The 18573-nt window shown below is 41.7% G+C and overlaps 1 protein-coding gene across 2 annotated transcripts in view; it reads left to right on the top strand.

Annotated features, from left to right (window-relative positions):
- Nucleotides 1-18573, top strand: part of BICD2 (BICD cargo adaptor 2) — a 151331-nt gene that overhangs the window by 83541 nt on the left and 49217 nt on the right. For both annotated transcript variants that reach the window (XM_032804163.2, XM_032804164.2), the window contains exon 2: nucleotides 5185-5397. In XM_032804163.2, the coding sequence (XP_032660054.1) occupies nucleotides 5185-5397 (213 nt within the window). The remainder of the gene's footprint in view (nucleotides 1-5184; nucleotides 5398-18573) is intronic.

The following is an 18573-nucleotide window of genomic DNA, read 5'->3' as shown; positions in this document are numbered from 1 at the left end:
TTGACACCTACTGCTGACTTCATCCTGGAAAAGAAGAGTGGGAAGGACAGGCCAGAGAGAGCTCTGGTAGTCCTTTTAATGTTGCTATCTCTCAGAATTTAGTGTTACCATCCACCAAAACCTGTATGGATTTTGGTAGCTTGCTACACTAACATGCAGGAAAAAGTGTGCATGTCTCTCTATCGGTGTATAAATTTAATATATATCTCTCACACACACACACACACACACACAAACTGAGTGAAAAGAACATTTATTAAGATTGCAAACTCAAGCACTCAAAAGTTAGGAAATGGCAGAATTAAAGTTGGCTGGGCAACCTTAACTCAGCCTCCTTGTGTGTATGCATTATGATATCCTCTTGAATTGCATGACCGCATAATAGTCACATACCTTCAATTTTGAATTATTTGGTCAGGGTTGCATTTTAATTACACTTAAAAATGCTCTTCTATAATGATCCCTTTATAACTGGCCTCCTTCCTGTTCTAGGCTCCTGCCACACTAGAGACTTTACAGCGGCACAGCTGCGCCGATGCAGCTTGCTGCTGCAAGCTCTGCTATTGTAGCCACTCTAAGCCAATGGGAGAGAGCTGTCTTGTCAGCTTAACTCCTCCAGCCCCCACGAGCGGCGGTAGCTCCCCCCCAACATAGCACTGTCCGCACTGGCACTTAAGTCAATTTAACTTACGTTGCTTGGGGGTGAGAGGAGGTGATTTATTCAGCCCGTTTATGCTGACATAAGCTGTAGCGTAGACATCAGGGCCAGCTTTAGGCCGATTCCCTGGAATTGGGCCCCGCTCTGGGTGGTCTTGGGTGGCATTTCACTGGCAAGGGCCCTGCTCTGGGGGCCTTTGGCAACATTTTGGGGGCAGGGGTCCTTTGGTGCCGCGAAAGACCCGGAGTGAACCCCCTGCCGCCAAAATGCTGCTGAAGCCCTGGACCACCGCCGGGTATTCGAATCGGGCCCTGCGGGTCATAAAGCCCCCCCTGGTAAACTTGCCCCATGATATTTCTTTGTGCAGTTAGCACTTAGATGTTTACCTCCACTTTTTTCTTAAAAGCCTCAGGGAAATCACAGCACAATAACCAGGTAATTTAGTAGGCAAAGGCAAAATAAGCATTCAGTAGAGGAGTAAGAGAAGCATTACTTAATCAACTCTGAATTCTCCCCATCCCTCCACTGATTCTTGCGTCTAAATGGCAAAGAAATTAAAAGGAGGCTGTGAACACTACTGGTTTTAATGGTGCTTTAATGTTCATGGGTTTCATGCATGTTACTAAAACCTGTTTTTCTCATAACGTATGATTTTTAAGACAGACCTGGACCACAGCCATGAATGGTAATTACATTTTATGGACATCTGGGTTAAAATAAAATTTCCCATTCCATGTTGCCTATTACAGTATGTAAATAGTTAGTTGTAACATGAACATATGGGATCCCCACTATTAAGTAGAAGAGAGGTGCGGTGAGACTGGTTAAAAATGGGAGAACTCTCAATTTTTTTTTCCTTTTAGGCATCTTTAGTATTAGAGAAAGGTACCAGACTAACAGCTTTGTGAGTAAAGGCTTCTAGTACCGGTATATAGTAAGTGTATGCAATAAGTGCATCTTGGATAGTAGCTGCATGTATTTACCACAGTGCCCTGCCTCAACCTTATTCTGGATGGACCAGAATTTAGGACCTAGACTTTAGGAAGTAGTTAAATCTCCTTCCCCAAACAACCTTTGATTCCTGCTCAAGTCACCAATAAGGGGGTCTGTTGTGATGGTTGGCTTTGTGATGGGATTATCTATTCACTCTGCAGAAACCACTAACCTCCTTCAGACAGGGCATCCTACAGCCGTTGGATGACAAGGACAATTAAGTCTTTTTTAGGTCTTTATCTTGCAATGTGATGCATGTGGGTCTTCACTGGGACTTGGCACAGGATAAATTGTGGGACTGGGACTTTAGTCACTGTTGACTTCAGTCACAATTCTGCAATCAGTCCATGTGAACAGATTTTGTTTGTCACAATTTATAACAACATATTGCGTGATACTGCAGAATTAAGGGAAGGCCCAGAGAAAGCGCTCAGAATAATCAGGGGAATGGGAAAACTCTTATACGAAGAGAGATTGAAAAGATTGAGATAGTTTACCTTGGAAAGGAGATGAACAAGAGTGAAAATGGTAGAAGCATATAAAACAACAAAGGTTTTGAGAAGGTAGATCAGGAACTTCTGTTCTCTCTCTCTCTCTCTCTCTCTCTCATATAACACAAGAACAAGGGGACAGTCAATGGAATTAAAAAATGGCAAATTTGAATTTATTAAATGAAAAATATTTTTCACACAACGTGTGATTAAACGGTGGAACTCATTGCCACAGAATGCCATCATGGAGACCATAAAGAGAGCAAGATTCTAAAAGAGTTAGTATATGTTATGTGGATAACAACAATATCCAGAGTTATAATCATTGACAGTATACGTTTTGGAAGAGATATTAAGCCTCATGCTTCAGGGTTTAAGCCAATCTCACAACTACTAGAGATTAGGAGGTGTCTTGCACCTTCTTCTGAAGTATCTGGCACAGGCGACTGTTGGAGACAGAATACCGGACTAAAAGGACCACTGATCTGATGCAGTATGGCAATCGCTATGTTCCTGTGATCTTGGCCATAGGTTGTATTTGCACCAGTGAAGTGATGATGAAAATACTTCATTGCACGGGAGAGTCATTAACTCCTACAAGAAATCCTAAACTTGACATCTGTGTCCAAAGGATTAAATGTAAACTAGTCATTGCTCTCAAGAATTTCTCTCTAGATAATTTACTAAATAATTTGTTTTAATTTTGCTTAGATTTTTTTTTTAATGGATGATCAGAAATGGGTTTAAGTTGTTGTAACCTGCTTAGTGTTTGCAGCCTACTGGTAAGAAAAGCCTACCATATTGAAAACAGTTGATTTTACTGGTGGATTTTACTAGTGGATGTCAGACCCTCTTTTTCTCCATATTGTAGACTTACAATAAATGCAGGTTCATAACAGACTGATTTTAATTCTTGGGGGGGGGGAATGTCAGTGTGTTGAGGAGAAGCAGCTTATATATATTTTTTTTGGCCATCCCTCACACTTATGGAGATCTGAGGTATTAGGCTTTTAAGCTGCTTTATACAGTTGAAACTCATTTGACAACGACTTGCACAGATGGTGCTTTACTTTCTGTCTGAAATGTGACGCTTTTTAATTTCCCTTGGGTTGGCTGAATGAATCAGGCCAGAATTTCCTCAGTGGATATATGTCAGCTGCTCTCTGATTTGCTTATCTGAAATCGAATTCACTCTGATAAGAGCAGTAAGTGGGTGCCTTTAATACTGGACAGGGCAGACATTATCAATCATCTGTTTCAGCCCTGGTGTAGTCAATAAGTACTGTATCAGTAAATGCTTCCTATCTAATATGCAGAAGAATAAAATGCTGAAACCTACTTATATATAGGAAGCAAATTTCCTTTTGTGATGATAGGATACATTCGAAGAGCAGAAGAAAACATGGTTAATGGAGAAAATTTACAGTTGACTCGACAAGGAGTTTCCTTTGGAAAGGAGATGCTAGTTTGTCCTTGACTTAGCTTAAAGCATAATATTAATATTAGCTGTAAAAAACCTGCCTTATGGAGACTGGCACCCTGAAAACTCTGCTGGCACCTGCAAGCCCCAAATTCATCTTGGAGTGGACTGGCACACAAACACGTACAGTAATTTAAAGATAGCATTCATTAATCTCATTGACTCCAGTCCATCTGTCAGGCAGATTGTTACCAGTATATACCTACTTAAATGGTTAAGAAACCCTTTGCTTTATAATGTATTTTAGTGAAAGCAATTGACTGGGCTCTAAAAACAGGTTCTGCCATCCATTGCTCACTGAGTCGATAAGACCTACGTGCTTACATCTCAAAGGAGAATTTTGCTGAGAGATGCTTTTCCCATCGCTAATGAAAGCTGAGAAACGGAACAGCCTGTTAGTGTAAAATCTGTTTTCCATGATTCAATCTTCACAGCGCTAGACCTGACCACTTATACTGTATACCATGCCTTGGGCGGAAGGGGACAAGGGAGAGGAGATAGAAGTACTGTATCTGATCATCACATAGAGATATCTTGTCTAGCTAGAGACTAAAGTCTTGATTCTGTAGAGTGCTTGAAAACCTGCTTCAGTGCCATTCGTCAATGAGATGTAAGCGGGTGCTTAATTTTAAGCATGTGCATAATCCCATCAAGTCTTTTGCTGATTTGGGACCCTGAATCCTGATCCACACCACAAATATGGGTAGTGTTGGCAAGAGAATTTGACATAAAACCTGGATAAACTGCAGTGTTTGTTGTTAAATATCAATCGTCTCTTCAGAGCTAGAAGTTGAACCAGGAAATAGTCACTTGTTGTGGCAACAGCAAATTAAGAACTTGTCCACTATCTCCCTGTTTTGAGTACCTGTGCTCATGCTGTGTGAAGGCGGTGGATTTTACTAATATGGATGGCATTCAAAAGGAGATCCTTCATTACTGTAGTGAGCCGTTGTTTGATATTGCCCATTTTAACTGTTACCCAGTCCAAATTTTAATGGAACCCCCTAAACTAGTTGTTTTTCCTAGTGTACAAAATGTATTTATTGGCATAGCATTTAGACTAAAATGGCAGCCACAAAAATGATGAGTAAGCTATCAACATTGGAATTTCAAGCTGTGTGAAATATAGTAGATAGTCCCTCAGGTATGTGAATGTATCCGCGGTTCTATAGGTGTATTTGTTCATGCAGCATGAATAAGTCACTGGGAACACCACTGGGGCCCTGTCCTGCTATTTTCAGGGGCCTTGCTTGGGCAAAACGGTTTCCAATTACAGGGTCAAGTCCTTATCTGCATACAGCCAGAGCCTCAGCTGGTATACATCAGTGTAGCTCCTTTGAAGTCAGTGCAGCTAAGCCGGGTTGCCTCAGTTAACGATCTGCCCTGGAATGGAGAGATTGAAGTGCAAGAAAATATTATTTATTTATTTATTTATTTATTTATTTATTTAGCAGTTCTGAAATGTGGAAATGTTTGTGAACTATTAAAATGGGAGTAATTTTTATGCAAAGGTCGATGTGTTAATTAATTAAAGATATCATTTTTTTTTCTGACCATCCTAGGCTTTTGGGCAGGCTCATACCAACCACAAGAAGGTAGCAGCCGATGGAGAGAGCAGGGAGGAGACTTTGATTCAGGAGTCTGCTACCAAAGAAGAGTACTACATGAAAAAAGTAATGGAGCTGCAGACTGAGCTAAAGCAGCTGAGGAATGTTCTTGCCAACACCCAGTCTGAAAATGAACGCCTTAATTCTGTCGCACAGGAACTGAAAGAGGTAAGGGTGAATGGATGCTGTGCATCTTAGCATGAATCATAAGAACACGTTGTTTCTCCCATTGTGAAATCATAGAATCATAGACTTTAAGGTCGGGGGGACCATTATGATCATCTAATCTGACCTCTGGCACAACGCAGGCCAGAGAATCTCACCCACCCACTCCTGTATCAGACCTGTGTCTGAGCCATTGAAGTTCTCAAATCATGGTTTAAAGGTGCAGAGAATCTTCCAGCAAGTGACCCGTGCCCCATGCTGCAGAGGAAGGTGAAAACCCCCCAGGGCTTCTGCCAATCTGCCCTGGAGGAAAATTCCTTCCTGACCCCAAATATGGCGATCAGCTAAACCCTGAGCATGTGGGCAATACTCACTAGCCAGACACCCAGTGTTCTTCTTCATACCTGTGAAGTCATCCTGGGTCAGTATTCAGTGTATTCATCCTGCTGCCAGTAGGACAGGGTGTCGCTCTTGGGACTGTAAGAAAGCACTGTATCCAGCTAAGACACAGGAAAATTGCTAAGCTCACGCATAAAGGATCTCCTGACTTGGTTCTGTCTTGGTTTGCACCTTGGCAGCAACTTCTACAGTGAAATCAATGTGTGAGATGGGACAGAATTTGGCCCCTTTGTTTATAGTTAACTTAGAACTTCCTGCAGCCTAACTTGAAAAGACACACATGCATGGGATGAAAATCTTGAACTTGGTTACTGTCAAGGTCCTAATATGATTTCTTTGTGTTATAGTTATAAGTTTGTATTTATCTCATGGTAACAGACTGCTTTTCATAGGTCACTTGAATTGCTGTCTCAAGAGATCTGACCCTTTTATTTCAATCTTGATCATAATGTTCCGTTAGTGTTATGGTTGCACAATATTAATAGTGCTGGGCTATCTGGAAAGAGAAAATAGCGAAGTATAACTTATTAAACAAACAGTTCCATTATTTATGAACTCTTCTATAGTGCAAATAAAAACAAAATCATACAGGTGTGGAGGCAGGTAAAACCAGTAACATTTTGAATTTAAAGTTCACTGCTGTCAAACATTTCCTTAAATTTAGGTCGGATAAAAAAGTCTAAAAGCAATAAATTGCAGGGACGTTATTTCATAATTGTTTATTATGAGACTTCTTACACCTGCCTTTGAATCCTTGGATATTGGACTGATGGGGTAGTTCCTATATAGATTAGTTATCTGATACCTCTGGTATATATTTCACATTGCTAAGCAATTTACAGAGGCTCCTGGTTTAGTTTTCTTTCTCTTTTCTATAATTGAATGGCATATACATGGAAAATATGTGGCAGGAGAAATTATGCAGAAGTGGGATATCTTAAATGGAGTCCGTCTGGAAAATTGTTTCAGCACAGTAGAACAGAATCCATCAATACCGAGCCTTTTTAGTATAACAGCATAGGGATTTGCAGCATGAATTACTACAAGTTATTGAACAGGAATAATCTAACTCTCTTCTATTGCTGATTGTGTGCTATGATCGCAGGACTGTAAAGCTGGAGTCCAGCCATGTTGACTCCAGCTTTACAGTACTTCCATTCTCTGCAAGTACATGCAAAGCTATCATGTATTTATTTCTTACCATTAAGATCAGTTTAAATCCTTTCCCTTTCTCCCCCTCTCCCCACCCCCCCAAAAAAAACCCACCACCAGCCAGGGCTTTGTGCACTTAATGAAATTCCAAATGTTCCTTAAAACATGCTGATAGGCAGATTTCAATCCAAAATCAATGAGTCACCAGCTGTAGTTGATGTTTTTTATACTGTCATGCTGAAACAACTCTACCTGATTTGCTTGGAGGCATCATGTTGATTAATAAAATGTTGTCATGCTTGCATTAAGACAAGCTGTTTAGCTTGATTCAGGTCCGTCCCTCCCCAATACACACACGCTGTTTGCATGAGATGGAAACTTTTTTTGTAGATTTGTTCCAAGAGAGCTGAGCAGCTCTAAAGAGGGAATCAATGACATCAGATCACTCATGGGAACTCAGGGAACTTCTTCTGTTTAAAAAAGGAAGTTTGAAGTTTTCTGTGTTTGGAGTGGGAAAATCTGGAGAATTTCTTTACCTTCTACATCTGACTAGAAATCAGCTGTGAGAATAATGTAAAGAATTTAATTTCATGGTTGACTATATAAATTTTAAATGGATAAATTAAACTCTGAGTAATCCTACTTTTAAAAAAATCTTTGAAGTTTGCAGAACAGCGTATTTTGCTATAGTATGTGTGTATTCTAAAATTTTTGACCCCTGCTGATGAGTTTGAGTACTTAAGAATAATGCTGCTTTAAAAAGAGTGGTTGTATGTCATTTTCTCTCTGTCATCTCATTGCTTTTCCCTTTTTCCCATTTTAAGTCCCAGCTGTTTCTTCTGCTAGGAAAAAAACACAAGGCCTTTAATGTTAAAGTGAAAACATCTGGGCCAGCTGGCTAATATATTTTAGGATTCCCCTCCTGTGAAGGTGCATGCTTCTGTACCACATTTTAAATTTAAACTATCTTGTAATTACCATTGTTAGCTGTAATGTTGAGGCAGCCCGTATGAACAACGTTGTATGAGCTATCACAAGTTGTCCAGTTTATTTGGAGCCAAGTCAAAATGCAGCAAATGTCTAACCTGACAGACTCACCATTTTCCGAAGCAGTGGGTCAAGAAGTGGCAGAACTTCAAACAATTCCTATTTTGTTGTCATCTTCTTCGGTGTGTTGAATAGCTAAATCGTTTTGCTACTTGGTTGAGTGAAACTGGGAAGAGACATACAGGCTTCTCTTTCTATAAAGATTATGGATACAGTACATACAAGTGAGTTTATTCAAAGCCATTATAGGGGAGAATTGGAGGAGATTATGCATTAGCAGTTGTAGATTGGTGAGGAAAGTCTTCCCACTCCATTCACCATGCAGGCACGGACTGCCTGAGATTTGCATAGAGAGACACACACCAGACGGTAATCCAAAGAGACTCCATTCCCTGTGAATTATCCCTCTAAGCAGCAACATAGAAGGCATTGGGGTATGGCTAACTGCTAAATGACTATACAGACAGATCCATTGGCTAACACCAACTGTGGAGGAGAGCTATCCAGGTCACAGACATTGCTGCAATTTGCCCCTCTCCCCCCATCCTCTGTAAGAGTCCCTGTGCAGGATTTGGCCCATTCAATGTGTATGTTTGGGAAGTTCTGCTTTACTACTATTAGACAGATTTCTTTAAAAGGAATTGGCTGGCTCCCGAGATCTCTAATAGAACAGAGCGTTGTTCGCTCCCTCTTTGTTCATTTCAGATCTGGTCCAGGGTGGTAGTCACTAGTTACCTCATGAAGGAGGGTGTTTTGTCAATGAGATCTGAGATGGCTTCAGTCCATTTCCTAGTGGAGGTGCCCATATAGCAAAACTGTCAAGAAGTTGAGAATTTAATGAACAAGGAGACTGAATCGCAATCTCATTTTTAGAAGTGATATATTTGGCAAGGTTGGTCGGGAAGCTAGCACTACCCATGCAGTAACCTATTGTGTGGATATAGGCCTTCAGTTTCCATGCTTGTCAACCTGGTGTCTTTTTTTTAATCTCGACACAAAAGGAAGATCAGTCTATCCTCAATAACAGAACAGGGAAGTGGTTGTACTGAGACTGATTAGCAGCTCACTCTTGAGTTATACTGGACAATATTAGTGGTCATGTAACATAGCAGGATGTTGTTGACATTGGATGCCTAAAATAATTAATAGATTCTAAGGAAAGAAGAGACCATTGTGATCATCTAGTCCAACGGTTCCCAGACTTGTTCTGCCACTTGTTCAGGGAAACTCCATGGGGGGCCGGGCTGGTTTGTGTACCTGCCGCATCTGCAGGTTCAGCCGATCGCGGCTCCCAATGGCCGCAGTTTGCTGCTCCAGGCCAATGGGAGCTGCTGGAAGCAGCAGCTTGGCCCGTCAGGGGCTTTCCCTGCACAAGTGGCGGAACAAGTTTGGGAACCACTGATCTAGTCTGACCTCTTGTGTAACACAGGCCATAGAACTTCCTCAGAATAATTCGCAAGACAGATTTTTAAGAAAAATATCCAAGGTTGATTTAAAAATTGTTAGTAATGGAGAATCCACCGTGACCATGGTAAATTGTTCCAATGGTTAATTACTCTCATTGTTAAAAATTTACGCTTTATTTTCAGTCTAAAGTTCTAGAATGAACATCTACAGCATGCTGTTGTCGCCAGCAGAAGCTGTGTCCGAAAGGGGATGTGCAGTAAAACTGTCTTCTCATAAGCATTCATGTGGAGGTGATCAGTGTTTTGCTAAGGAGAAAATGACCTCTGGTACACCTGAAGTTGCTGAAGTAGATCCAAATGTTTTTGACAGTTTTCCATTGAATTATCTAGTTCAGTCAGTCCTGTTGAGACAGGTTGATAGGGTGGTTACCAGATGTGAATTCAAGTGCTTCAATTAGCTATCTCAGCAGCTCTTGTGCCCTGGAGGAGTCATTGGAGGGAAACCTCCTGAACAATTGGTAATTACCACACCTTTTTCTCTTCTTTCATCTCTTCGTCATTTTAGCAGTAAGATTGCAAAACAGTTTATTCCAACCTCATATTAGCCACGTACAGTTGATAAGAGCCAAAAAATAATTGAGTAGTGCTTTCCGAGGACAGCATGGAACGTGGAAAGATGTCTCAGTTATATAAACTGAAGAAGAAAAAAAGTCTCAAAACAATTGTCTGTATTGTTTCAGTATCTGGGTTTAAAAAAAATCAAAGTATTTTAAGTACTAAAATGACATGGCTCTATATAATCTGCAGAAAATTATGCTTGAAAAACAAAACTCTCTTATTCAGGATTATCAGGAAGGTACGAACAAACTTCATTCCTCTAAAACCATAAAGTGGTGGTTATTTTCCTAAGGAAGCTTTTCGTGTTGCTTTGTTCTGTATTATCAGTCATCTGCTTGGCTGTGCTATATAGAAAAAATGCATATCAAACCGCAGGATAATCTACAAAATGCAGTTTCCTGATCCTGCTACCTGGCGGGATTTCTCCCTTTGCTCCCCCTAATCCTACCTAGGTTTTGTTTACTTTTTTTTTTTTTTTTTTTTTTTTGGATGGTTAATGCTGACAATTTTTTTTTTTCTTCCAAAAGTATTGTCCTGTGAGAGTCACAGTGTTTTATAAAAATATATTTGCAAAGGGGCAACATTTTGTACACGACAGTTTTGTTTATTTCCTAAGATCAACCTTTTCTCCTTTGGGACAAAGAAACTGTGGAGGCGATGTAGGGTAGCAGGTTAATGTTGTATTAAGGAATTAACCCAGTCATGTGGGAGAGAAAAGGGCACTAAGTGCAGTGAGTATCCAGTGCTACATCAGCCCTGTACTGATGGGCAAGCTTTCAGGCTTCAACTCATGCTCTAGGAAGCAATTCCCTTTTATGTCTTCTGCCACGCCCAGCTAGGCTGCACATTAGCTCCCCCTGTTGACAATATTTATGTGCTGTCTGCAGTACTGTCTGCCTTTTGTAAGGGCAGGGAGGTGTTCAGAAGGCTCTCTCTGGGCTTGCTTACCAGGCAAGATTTTTGTCGTTCTCTCTCTCTTTCTAAGCAGCATTTCCAACAAGGAGAGGACACTACCTTAAGGTAGGAGCAGCATTTGCAGTGTGATCCATTCCTTGGATTCTCTCCTTTTTAGTGGCATGAGTCTGCAGCGCTTCCCCCAGCCAGCAGCAGTGCTAGAAAGTCATATAGAGGGCTTTCAGGTCCATTTGCTGAAGCAGGGCTTTTCCTCCTGTTGCTTTTACCATTCGAGCTGGAGCATGGCTTCAGAAACAAAGACCTGGGGCAGTCGGAGAGGAAAGGGAATGCCAAGGGTTGGGGAACCCTCCCAGACAGCTGCTGTGGCAGAACATCTCAACAGGGAGGGCAAAAGCCCCTGTGCTTGGGGCTCTCAAAATGTTGCTGTTTTTGGTCACTTTCTGCTAAGGGATCAACCAAGGGTTTGCTTCCTGGAGGCAGCACTGACTCTTTTGCCTTGCCCTGAGACCCCAGACTAAGTCAGGCAACCCCTCAGGGTCAAAAGCTTCAGGTTTGCCCTGGGCCTTCATAGAAGTGTGAGATCATGGTCACACTCCCCCCATAAGGCTCCCAGTAGCCCAGCTCACATAGGTGCCTGCCCAGTGGTCTTGGGTCCTTTAGTTACTTGAGCCCTAGAGATGGCAGCGTTACCGATTCAAAATCAGTTTCCTGGGTATTGTCTTGACATTAGAATACGGAACTGGAGATGGGAAAGACGTTGCTGAAAAGCACGGAGCCTGCTCTTTTCATAGCAGTTTGTCTGTGGGGAGGGTGTTTTGATTTCTAGCAAGTGTTTATTTTTAGGTGCCAGCGTTGTCACCATGGTAGCCCATTAAGCTGGCTATTAAACTCAAAGCACCCGTGCCTATAGCAGCACTGTATGGTGCTCTTCTTTAAGTACACAGTAGGGCAATTGTTCAAGTCCTCCAAGTTCCCATAAGCACTTGCCTTAGCATCATAAGTAATGGGGAGGAGTATTCCCAAAGTCATGGGTGCACTTCTCTTTCCCAGTAGGATTTATAGCTAAAATGCTGATTAGTCCTTTGTGTATTGTTATCCTCTGTTTTTCCCCTCTCAAATAAACTGGTAAACTATTTATCTAATTCATATTGTTTGAGGGGGTTTTTCTTTTTAAAAAAATACACAAAAAACCAAGCTGAAATAGTACTTATATTCTGATGCACCTGCCAGGAAACTGAAAAGGCTTAGGCTTGCCAATTTGCAACACAGTGAGGTAAGGATGGAGATGTTGTTAATCATATAGCATCATAAATTTGTGCGCACACACTGCATGCAGCCAGAGAAAGTAAGCCTTATTCCCTAGCCTGAAGATTTTATAATCTAAAACAAAATAGACAAGACAGGACGTGGGAAAAGAGTTCATATAAGGGGTGGGGAAGAAGGATTCATGAGAACGAAGTAGGAAGTCCTGGAAGAGACTTATAGGAGGCAAGAGGAGTTGCTTAATGATAAATAGAAAATAGAATAACAGGAGAGGAGGTGTGACGCTGAGGCCTGGTCTGTACCTAAAAATTCAGTCTACCTAGCTACATCACTCAGGGCTATGAAAAATGTACTGCCCTGTGCAGCCTAGTTTGGTCGACCTAATCCGCAGTGTAGATGATACTAGCTGGTGGATTAACGGCGTTGACAGAAAAACCTCGGCCGTCGGTGTAGGACAACAGCGGCATAGCTGCACCGCTGTAGCTGGGTTGTTGTAATGTAGGCATGGCCTAAGTTTTGGAAAAGGATGAAAAAAGGAGAAAGGGAATAGTGGTGCATGAAGAGCAAAAGAGGGAAATCCTATCAGAAATGTAAGTGGGAGTCAGAGTGAGGCTCCTATTTCTGACCTCCTGATGTATAGGAGGCCAGTGAAGGAGTTCATGAAGGAAGGTGACATGATCAGAGCAGTGGGAAACAGAGATAGCTTTAGCAACAGCATTTTGGAGAAATGTGGGTGGGAAGAGGTTGCAGGTGTATGAGAGGTGAAGACCAGTGGAGCTGTCAGTGTTGGTTGTGGAGAAGGACTGACCTGCATAGGTAAGTTTGATACAGAAATGTAGCAAATAGGTCAAGGAGAAGAGAGATTTAGAGAGAGTGAGTTTAAGATTCTAGCAAGACTCCTAGGAGGACCAGGAACAGCTGAAGGTACAAGAGGGGAAAGGGTGTGAGTTGAGAGGTAAATTTGTCGTTGGTGTGGAGGCTGAAGCTCTGGGAGCAGAGGTGGCCATGTGAGGAGGGGATGAAGGGTGGAAAAGAGGGGAAAGGGACCATTACAGAGATGCTAAAGGAGCAGTCAGAGGCTGTCTCTTCACTACTGAATTTAGTGTGGTGCTCGTTTGTTTGGTTTTGGTTTTTTCAGTGTTGGTATAAGCAAGACCTAAGTGTTGTTTATGCCTTGATTTTTCTTTGTCTTTTATGCAGTGCCTGAGCCCCTGTGCAAAACTAACACGGAGACCAGGGTTTAAAAGTGGGTAGTCCAGACACAGCTAGAGAGAGATGAAAATTGGAGAGTAAAGGTTAGCAGAAGCAATGAAGGAGAAAGTGGACCAAGTATACTATAGAGCTGGTCAAAAATACAGTAAAACAGGTCATTTTTTTTTATTTAAACATTTTGAAAATGTTATGGGTTATAGACACTTTTTCTTGAAAATAAACAACAAAATCTCAACCATCTCCACAGCTGGGCAGCTCCCTCCCCTCTTCTCAATATTTTGGTGAAAAATCCAAATTTGAAAAATTTGTGTGGTGTAATCAGCAGATGTAACTGTCTTTATTTTCTTTAGATTGCTGTCCCAAGCTGAATATGACATGTTAATGCACCAAGTTACAGTTAATCAATTCACTTTGCCCAGAGAGGCTTCAATTATTTTTCAAGGGTGAATTCAGTTTCCCCTTTTCTTTTGTTTTTTTACTGATGGGGAAGGTTTGATATCTCATGTCACTCATTTCCATTTTCATGCATCTGGGGGGGACGCTTTTTTAAAAAGTTACATTTATATATTGCTTTCCATTCCAAAGTTCCCAAAGTGTGTTAGAAAGCTTGCATGTATTTCACCACTGTGAAATGCGCCCTTTGAGCAGGAGGAGCAGCATACATCTGGCACACAGCACTTTGCACAACAGTTTGGGGCAGGGCCGGCTTTAGGCCGATTCACCCGATTCCCAGGAATCGGGCCCTGCGCCTTAGACTTTTTTAAACTTACCCCGGGTCCCTGGCTGCGATCTGCTCCGGGGTCTTCTGTGGTCCCGCTCCCTTGAGCAAAGCGCAGGTGGGAGCGCAGCAAGCCGCGCTCTCCCGGCTGGAGCGCGGCAAGCCCCGCTGCTCTGCTCTCCTGGCTGGAGCCCCAGCCAGAGTGCGGCAAGCCCCGCTCTCCCTGCTGGAGCGCGGCAAGCCCAGCGGCCCCGCTCTCCTGGCTGGAGCTCCGGCCAGAGCGTGACTTTCCCTGCACCCCTTGCCCTGCCTGCAGCCAGACCCTACCTCCAGTCAGCCCCTGCCCTGCCTCCAACCAGCCCCATGTCCACTGCTGCCCTGCAATTCCAGGACAGTAACCCTGCACACCTGCTTCAATGAGGGGGCAGGGAGCAGCTGGGACCCACACATGTGAAACGATAGTCATTAATAACCAATCAACAGCATATATGATGCAATGTACATAATATATAATATTTTATTTATTTAGTTATGGAAAGTAAATAATACATGAAAGAAATGAAAGGCTTTTTTTTCCACTTTTTTTTTGGTCATCCCTGCCAGGGCCCTGCCAAAAATGTTCGAATTGGGCCCCGCACTTCCTAAAGCCAGCCCTGGTTTGGGGAGGTATAGAGGATGCCATGGCAAACACCAATTTTAGGAAAAACACATTTGGATCTTTCAAGTCTATTTTGTGGGAGTATTATTCTCTCTGGAATTCATACCTGTGGGACTAGAGAAGGCCTAAAAATTCAAACAAAATACTCTAGCACAGGGGTAGGCAACCTATGGCACACGTGCCGAAGGCGGCATGCAGGCTGATTTTCAGTGGCACTCACACTGCCCGGGTCCTGGCCACCGGTCCGGGGGGCTCTGGATTTTTATTTAATTTTAAATGAAGCTTCTTAAACATTTAAAAGTATTATTTATTTTTACATACAACAATAGTTTAGTTTATATATTATAGAGTTATAGAAAGAGGCCTTCTAAAAATGTTAAAATGTATTACCGGTACGTGAAACCTTAAATCAGAGTGAATAAATGAAGACTCGGCACAACACTTCAGAAAGGTTGCCGGCCCCTGCTCTAGCAAGTGCACACGTAGTATTTTGATGTGAAATATTTTTTTCAGTTTATTGAAGAAAGCAGTATTTATTTACGATATAGATGAAAGCCTATCGAGACGATGCAGTTTTTAAAAAAACACTCCTTACACTGAACTCGTTAATGGAGCTTGAACCTGACCCCCTCCTCAGTTTACGGAGGTGAGCAGTGCAATCCTGAATAGGGCTGCTCAGTCGCTCAGGAAGATGCTATTTGGGTCTATTTGGCTGAAAGCTTTTGTTTGTGGACTAACCAGGCACTTTCCTAAAAGCATGCCAGAGACAGGTCGATGTCCCAAAGGAACCAAGCCTCTCAAATGTGATCTCCAAGACTGGATTCCTTATCACCCCAATGTATTGAAAGAATTAGAAGGGTCACAATGTGAATTTTTTCTTTCTTTTCTTCTCCCTCCCCCCTTTGATTCTAGAGCACTGGAAGGGATGTCTGGATAAATGGGCAGAGTAATTGCCTGTCTTTTGTTCATTACAGGAAGTTCAAATATGGTGATGATGATGATACGATACAGGCATGCTGCTGGGTGCTGTCTCAGCATATTGCAGATGGTTACAGATGGCAGCCGTTTTCTTCCCACCTTTTATCTTCATTGGCATTGATTTTACACTGACAACTTCCCCTTTTTTTGGATAACGATGAAAAATTTGTATCTTTTACAATGGGGAAGTAGCATATATCATTTGTAGCCCTTTGAGAAATAATATAAAATCCATTTCAAAGAAGATGAATTGCCATGGAAATTCAATTGATTTGCTTTGCATGTATTCCAGGAGGCATCTGCTCCTGATTTCTCCATTGTTGTTGTGCACTGATATATTCAGAGGCAAGATGTTAACAACAGCATTTCTCTTCCTGTAATGGCTGGATCCCAGAGTGTCAGAATTTTGAAAAATAAATTAATGCTGGAAATTCAAAGAGATGCACGTGTCACTCTTTAACCGTACTGCATATTTTCTAATTCCAGGTTTAAAGTAATGCGTCAGTGCAGAGATTTTTGCCATGATATTTATTAATGTATAGTTTTTTTATGTAATAAGAGTCTCAAAGTTTCAGTTAGTGGTAAGATTCCAAGATGCTCTGTTGTTTGGGAATCAACCTTGTGCCATGCAAGAATGAGGATCTTTCTCATTGCACCCTTTAAAGGAAGCTGGTATGTGACCAACGGTGCTGCACTGCAGGGAACATAACACTTGTTTTCTTTTTTTTAAATGATGGCTTCTTGATGACTTTCATTTTGACCTTTGTCTGCTCAGGGTTTTCTGACCAGCGTAAGCTCTGGAAAAGTATAACAATCCCCCGTGAGATAATCTTTTATCTGATTTGACAACTACATACACAATGTAGTGTGACTGAGAACATTCTAACCTGTGTGACAGTGGCTTGAAATAACCTGGCAAACCATTATTAAAAGTGTTGTTTTGCTTCTGGATGAAATCTTCCAGCAGGTTGTAGGCTACAGAAAATAGGAGAACTGTTTTGGTTTAGCGGCTCCAGGTTTGCTGCCTCCATTATGAGACTGTGGCCTCTGGCAGCATTTCTTAGTAAGATTTGTTTGGCATGTTTTTGAGAGGCAAAGGTTTGAAAATAGGAAAGAGCATGAATGCGTAGTACATCCTGAAGCATAACTGTTAACATACTTGAAGAAAAATCAGTTGTGTTTAGTAGCTTGGCAGCTAGCAAACTGACCCAGAACTGCTTCTAAGATACTTTTTCAAGCCATTTTAGATTGGTTTTAGGGATGAGGGAGGAATGTGACAAAAAATAGTCCAAATAGGAAGAACAAATACTCTGGTAGTGAATGGTCACTGTAGTACTGACTTGTGCTTTCACTGCACCAGCTCCTATACTAATTATTATTATTCATTTCTCTGTCTTCTTACCGCCTATATTCTTTTCTGTGACTATGCCATTCACAGCAATTTTGTAAGTCAGGTTGAAGAAGAAATTCCAAAAAGTACCCTAGTTTTGCTACCTTACTAATACTTCCCTCTCAACTCTCTTGCATGTACAACAACATTTTGGGTTGGTGGCTGGACATGGGGATCCGGTCTGTAAGTGCAGATCAGATGTTCTCTCCCTAGATGAAAGGGATTGAAATCAGTGTAGTTCACAGGTTTTGTTTAATTTTTATTCTCTCCTTCAGTCACAAATGAATATGGGGTTAACTCATGAAATCCTACCATGTTTTGTCTTTTTATTGCTCCTGAGAGAGGTCAGTTGCTGTTGTTGATCCAGACTGAGGGATCTGATGACGTTTTGGGATAGTTCACACTGCAGTGAGTCAAAGCTATCATTCTTTCCTGTGTCAGAAGCTGATATCTCTTTAATTTGTTATCCATTGTCCAAACAGGCGTGGCTGAAGGGGAAAGCATACGGTAAGGCAAGTTAATGAAATGGCTGCTTCCTGCTGTGTGTGGTGGTTCTGGTTTTCCTGCTCCCCTTTCCATTAGACAGGGACCAGGACAGTGGAATGCTAATGGGAACAATAAGCCTGTCACCTTTTGGATAATTGATTGAATCTAGTCGTTCTCAACAGTGGCTGAAATTTGCCATCACGTGACAATTAACTTAATGACCTCCGTGAAAAGAGTTGGTGATCTCAGTCTGGGGTCTAACGAACAGTTGTCTACAATGTAAAAAACATCCCCTCATCTGAGAGCAACTAGTGCAACTGCCGGTTTCAGCAGAGTGGCCAGTCAGTCACTGAAGCCAAGATATAGATGCTGCACTCATCTTCCACAAAAGAATTGAGGAAATCTGGTGAAGCAGATTGAGGACGTCAATTTTTAGTGCCTTTAGCTTGGCTCTTTACATTTTGATAAACACTGTAACAGAGTGTCTTTAACTTCACAGCTGTCTCTATTGTTTCCAGCCAGGCTTCTGATTTCTGTGCTATTTGGACAAAAGCTGCTTTTTTGCTATCATCCATTCAGTAAAAGTTGATTTGGACACGCCTGAGAGCCGTGTCTGCATTACCAGCATATACCTAATCTATACACTAATTTTGTTCCAGTATAACTATTTCAGTTAGGGGTGTGACTTGTTTGTTTTACCCAAAATAGTTACCCCAGTACAACCTCTAATGTGAATACAGTTAAATCAGTATAAAAGTGCCTTGTATTGGCACAGTTTATTTCCTTATGGGAATCAACTACATTGGTATAAGAACTTCTAGACCAGTGTAACAGTGTCCACACTAGAGGGGTTGTGCTACTAATATAGTTGAAGCAGTGTAGAACTAGATATTGGGACAGTTAGTGGTACAACTCTTGCATGTAGACATTACACTCA

Source organism: Chelonoidis abingdonii, chromosome 17 (genome assembly GCF_003597395.2).
Source record: "Chelonoidis abingdonii isolate Lonesome George chromosome 17, CheloAbing_2.0, whole genome shotgun sequence".
NCBI lineage: Eukaryota > Metazoa > Chordata > Testudines > Testudinidae > Chelonoidis > Chelonoidis abingdonii.
The sequence above is the reverse complement of the archived record's forward strand: the minus strand, read 5'-3'. Positions and strand labels throughout refer to the sequence as shown.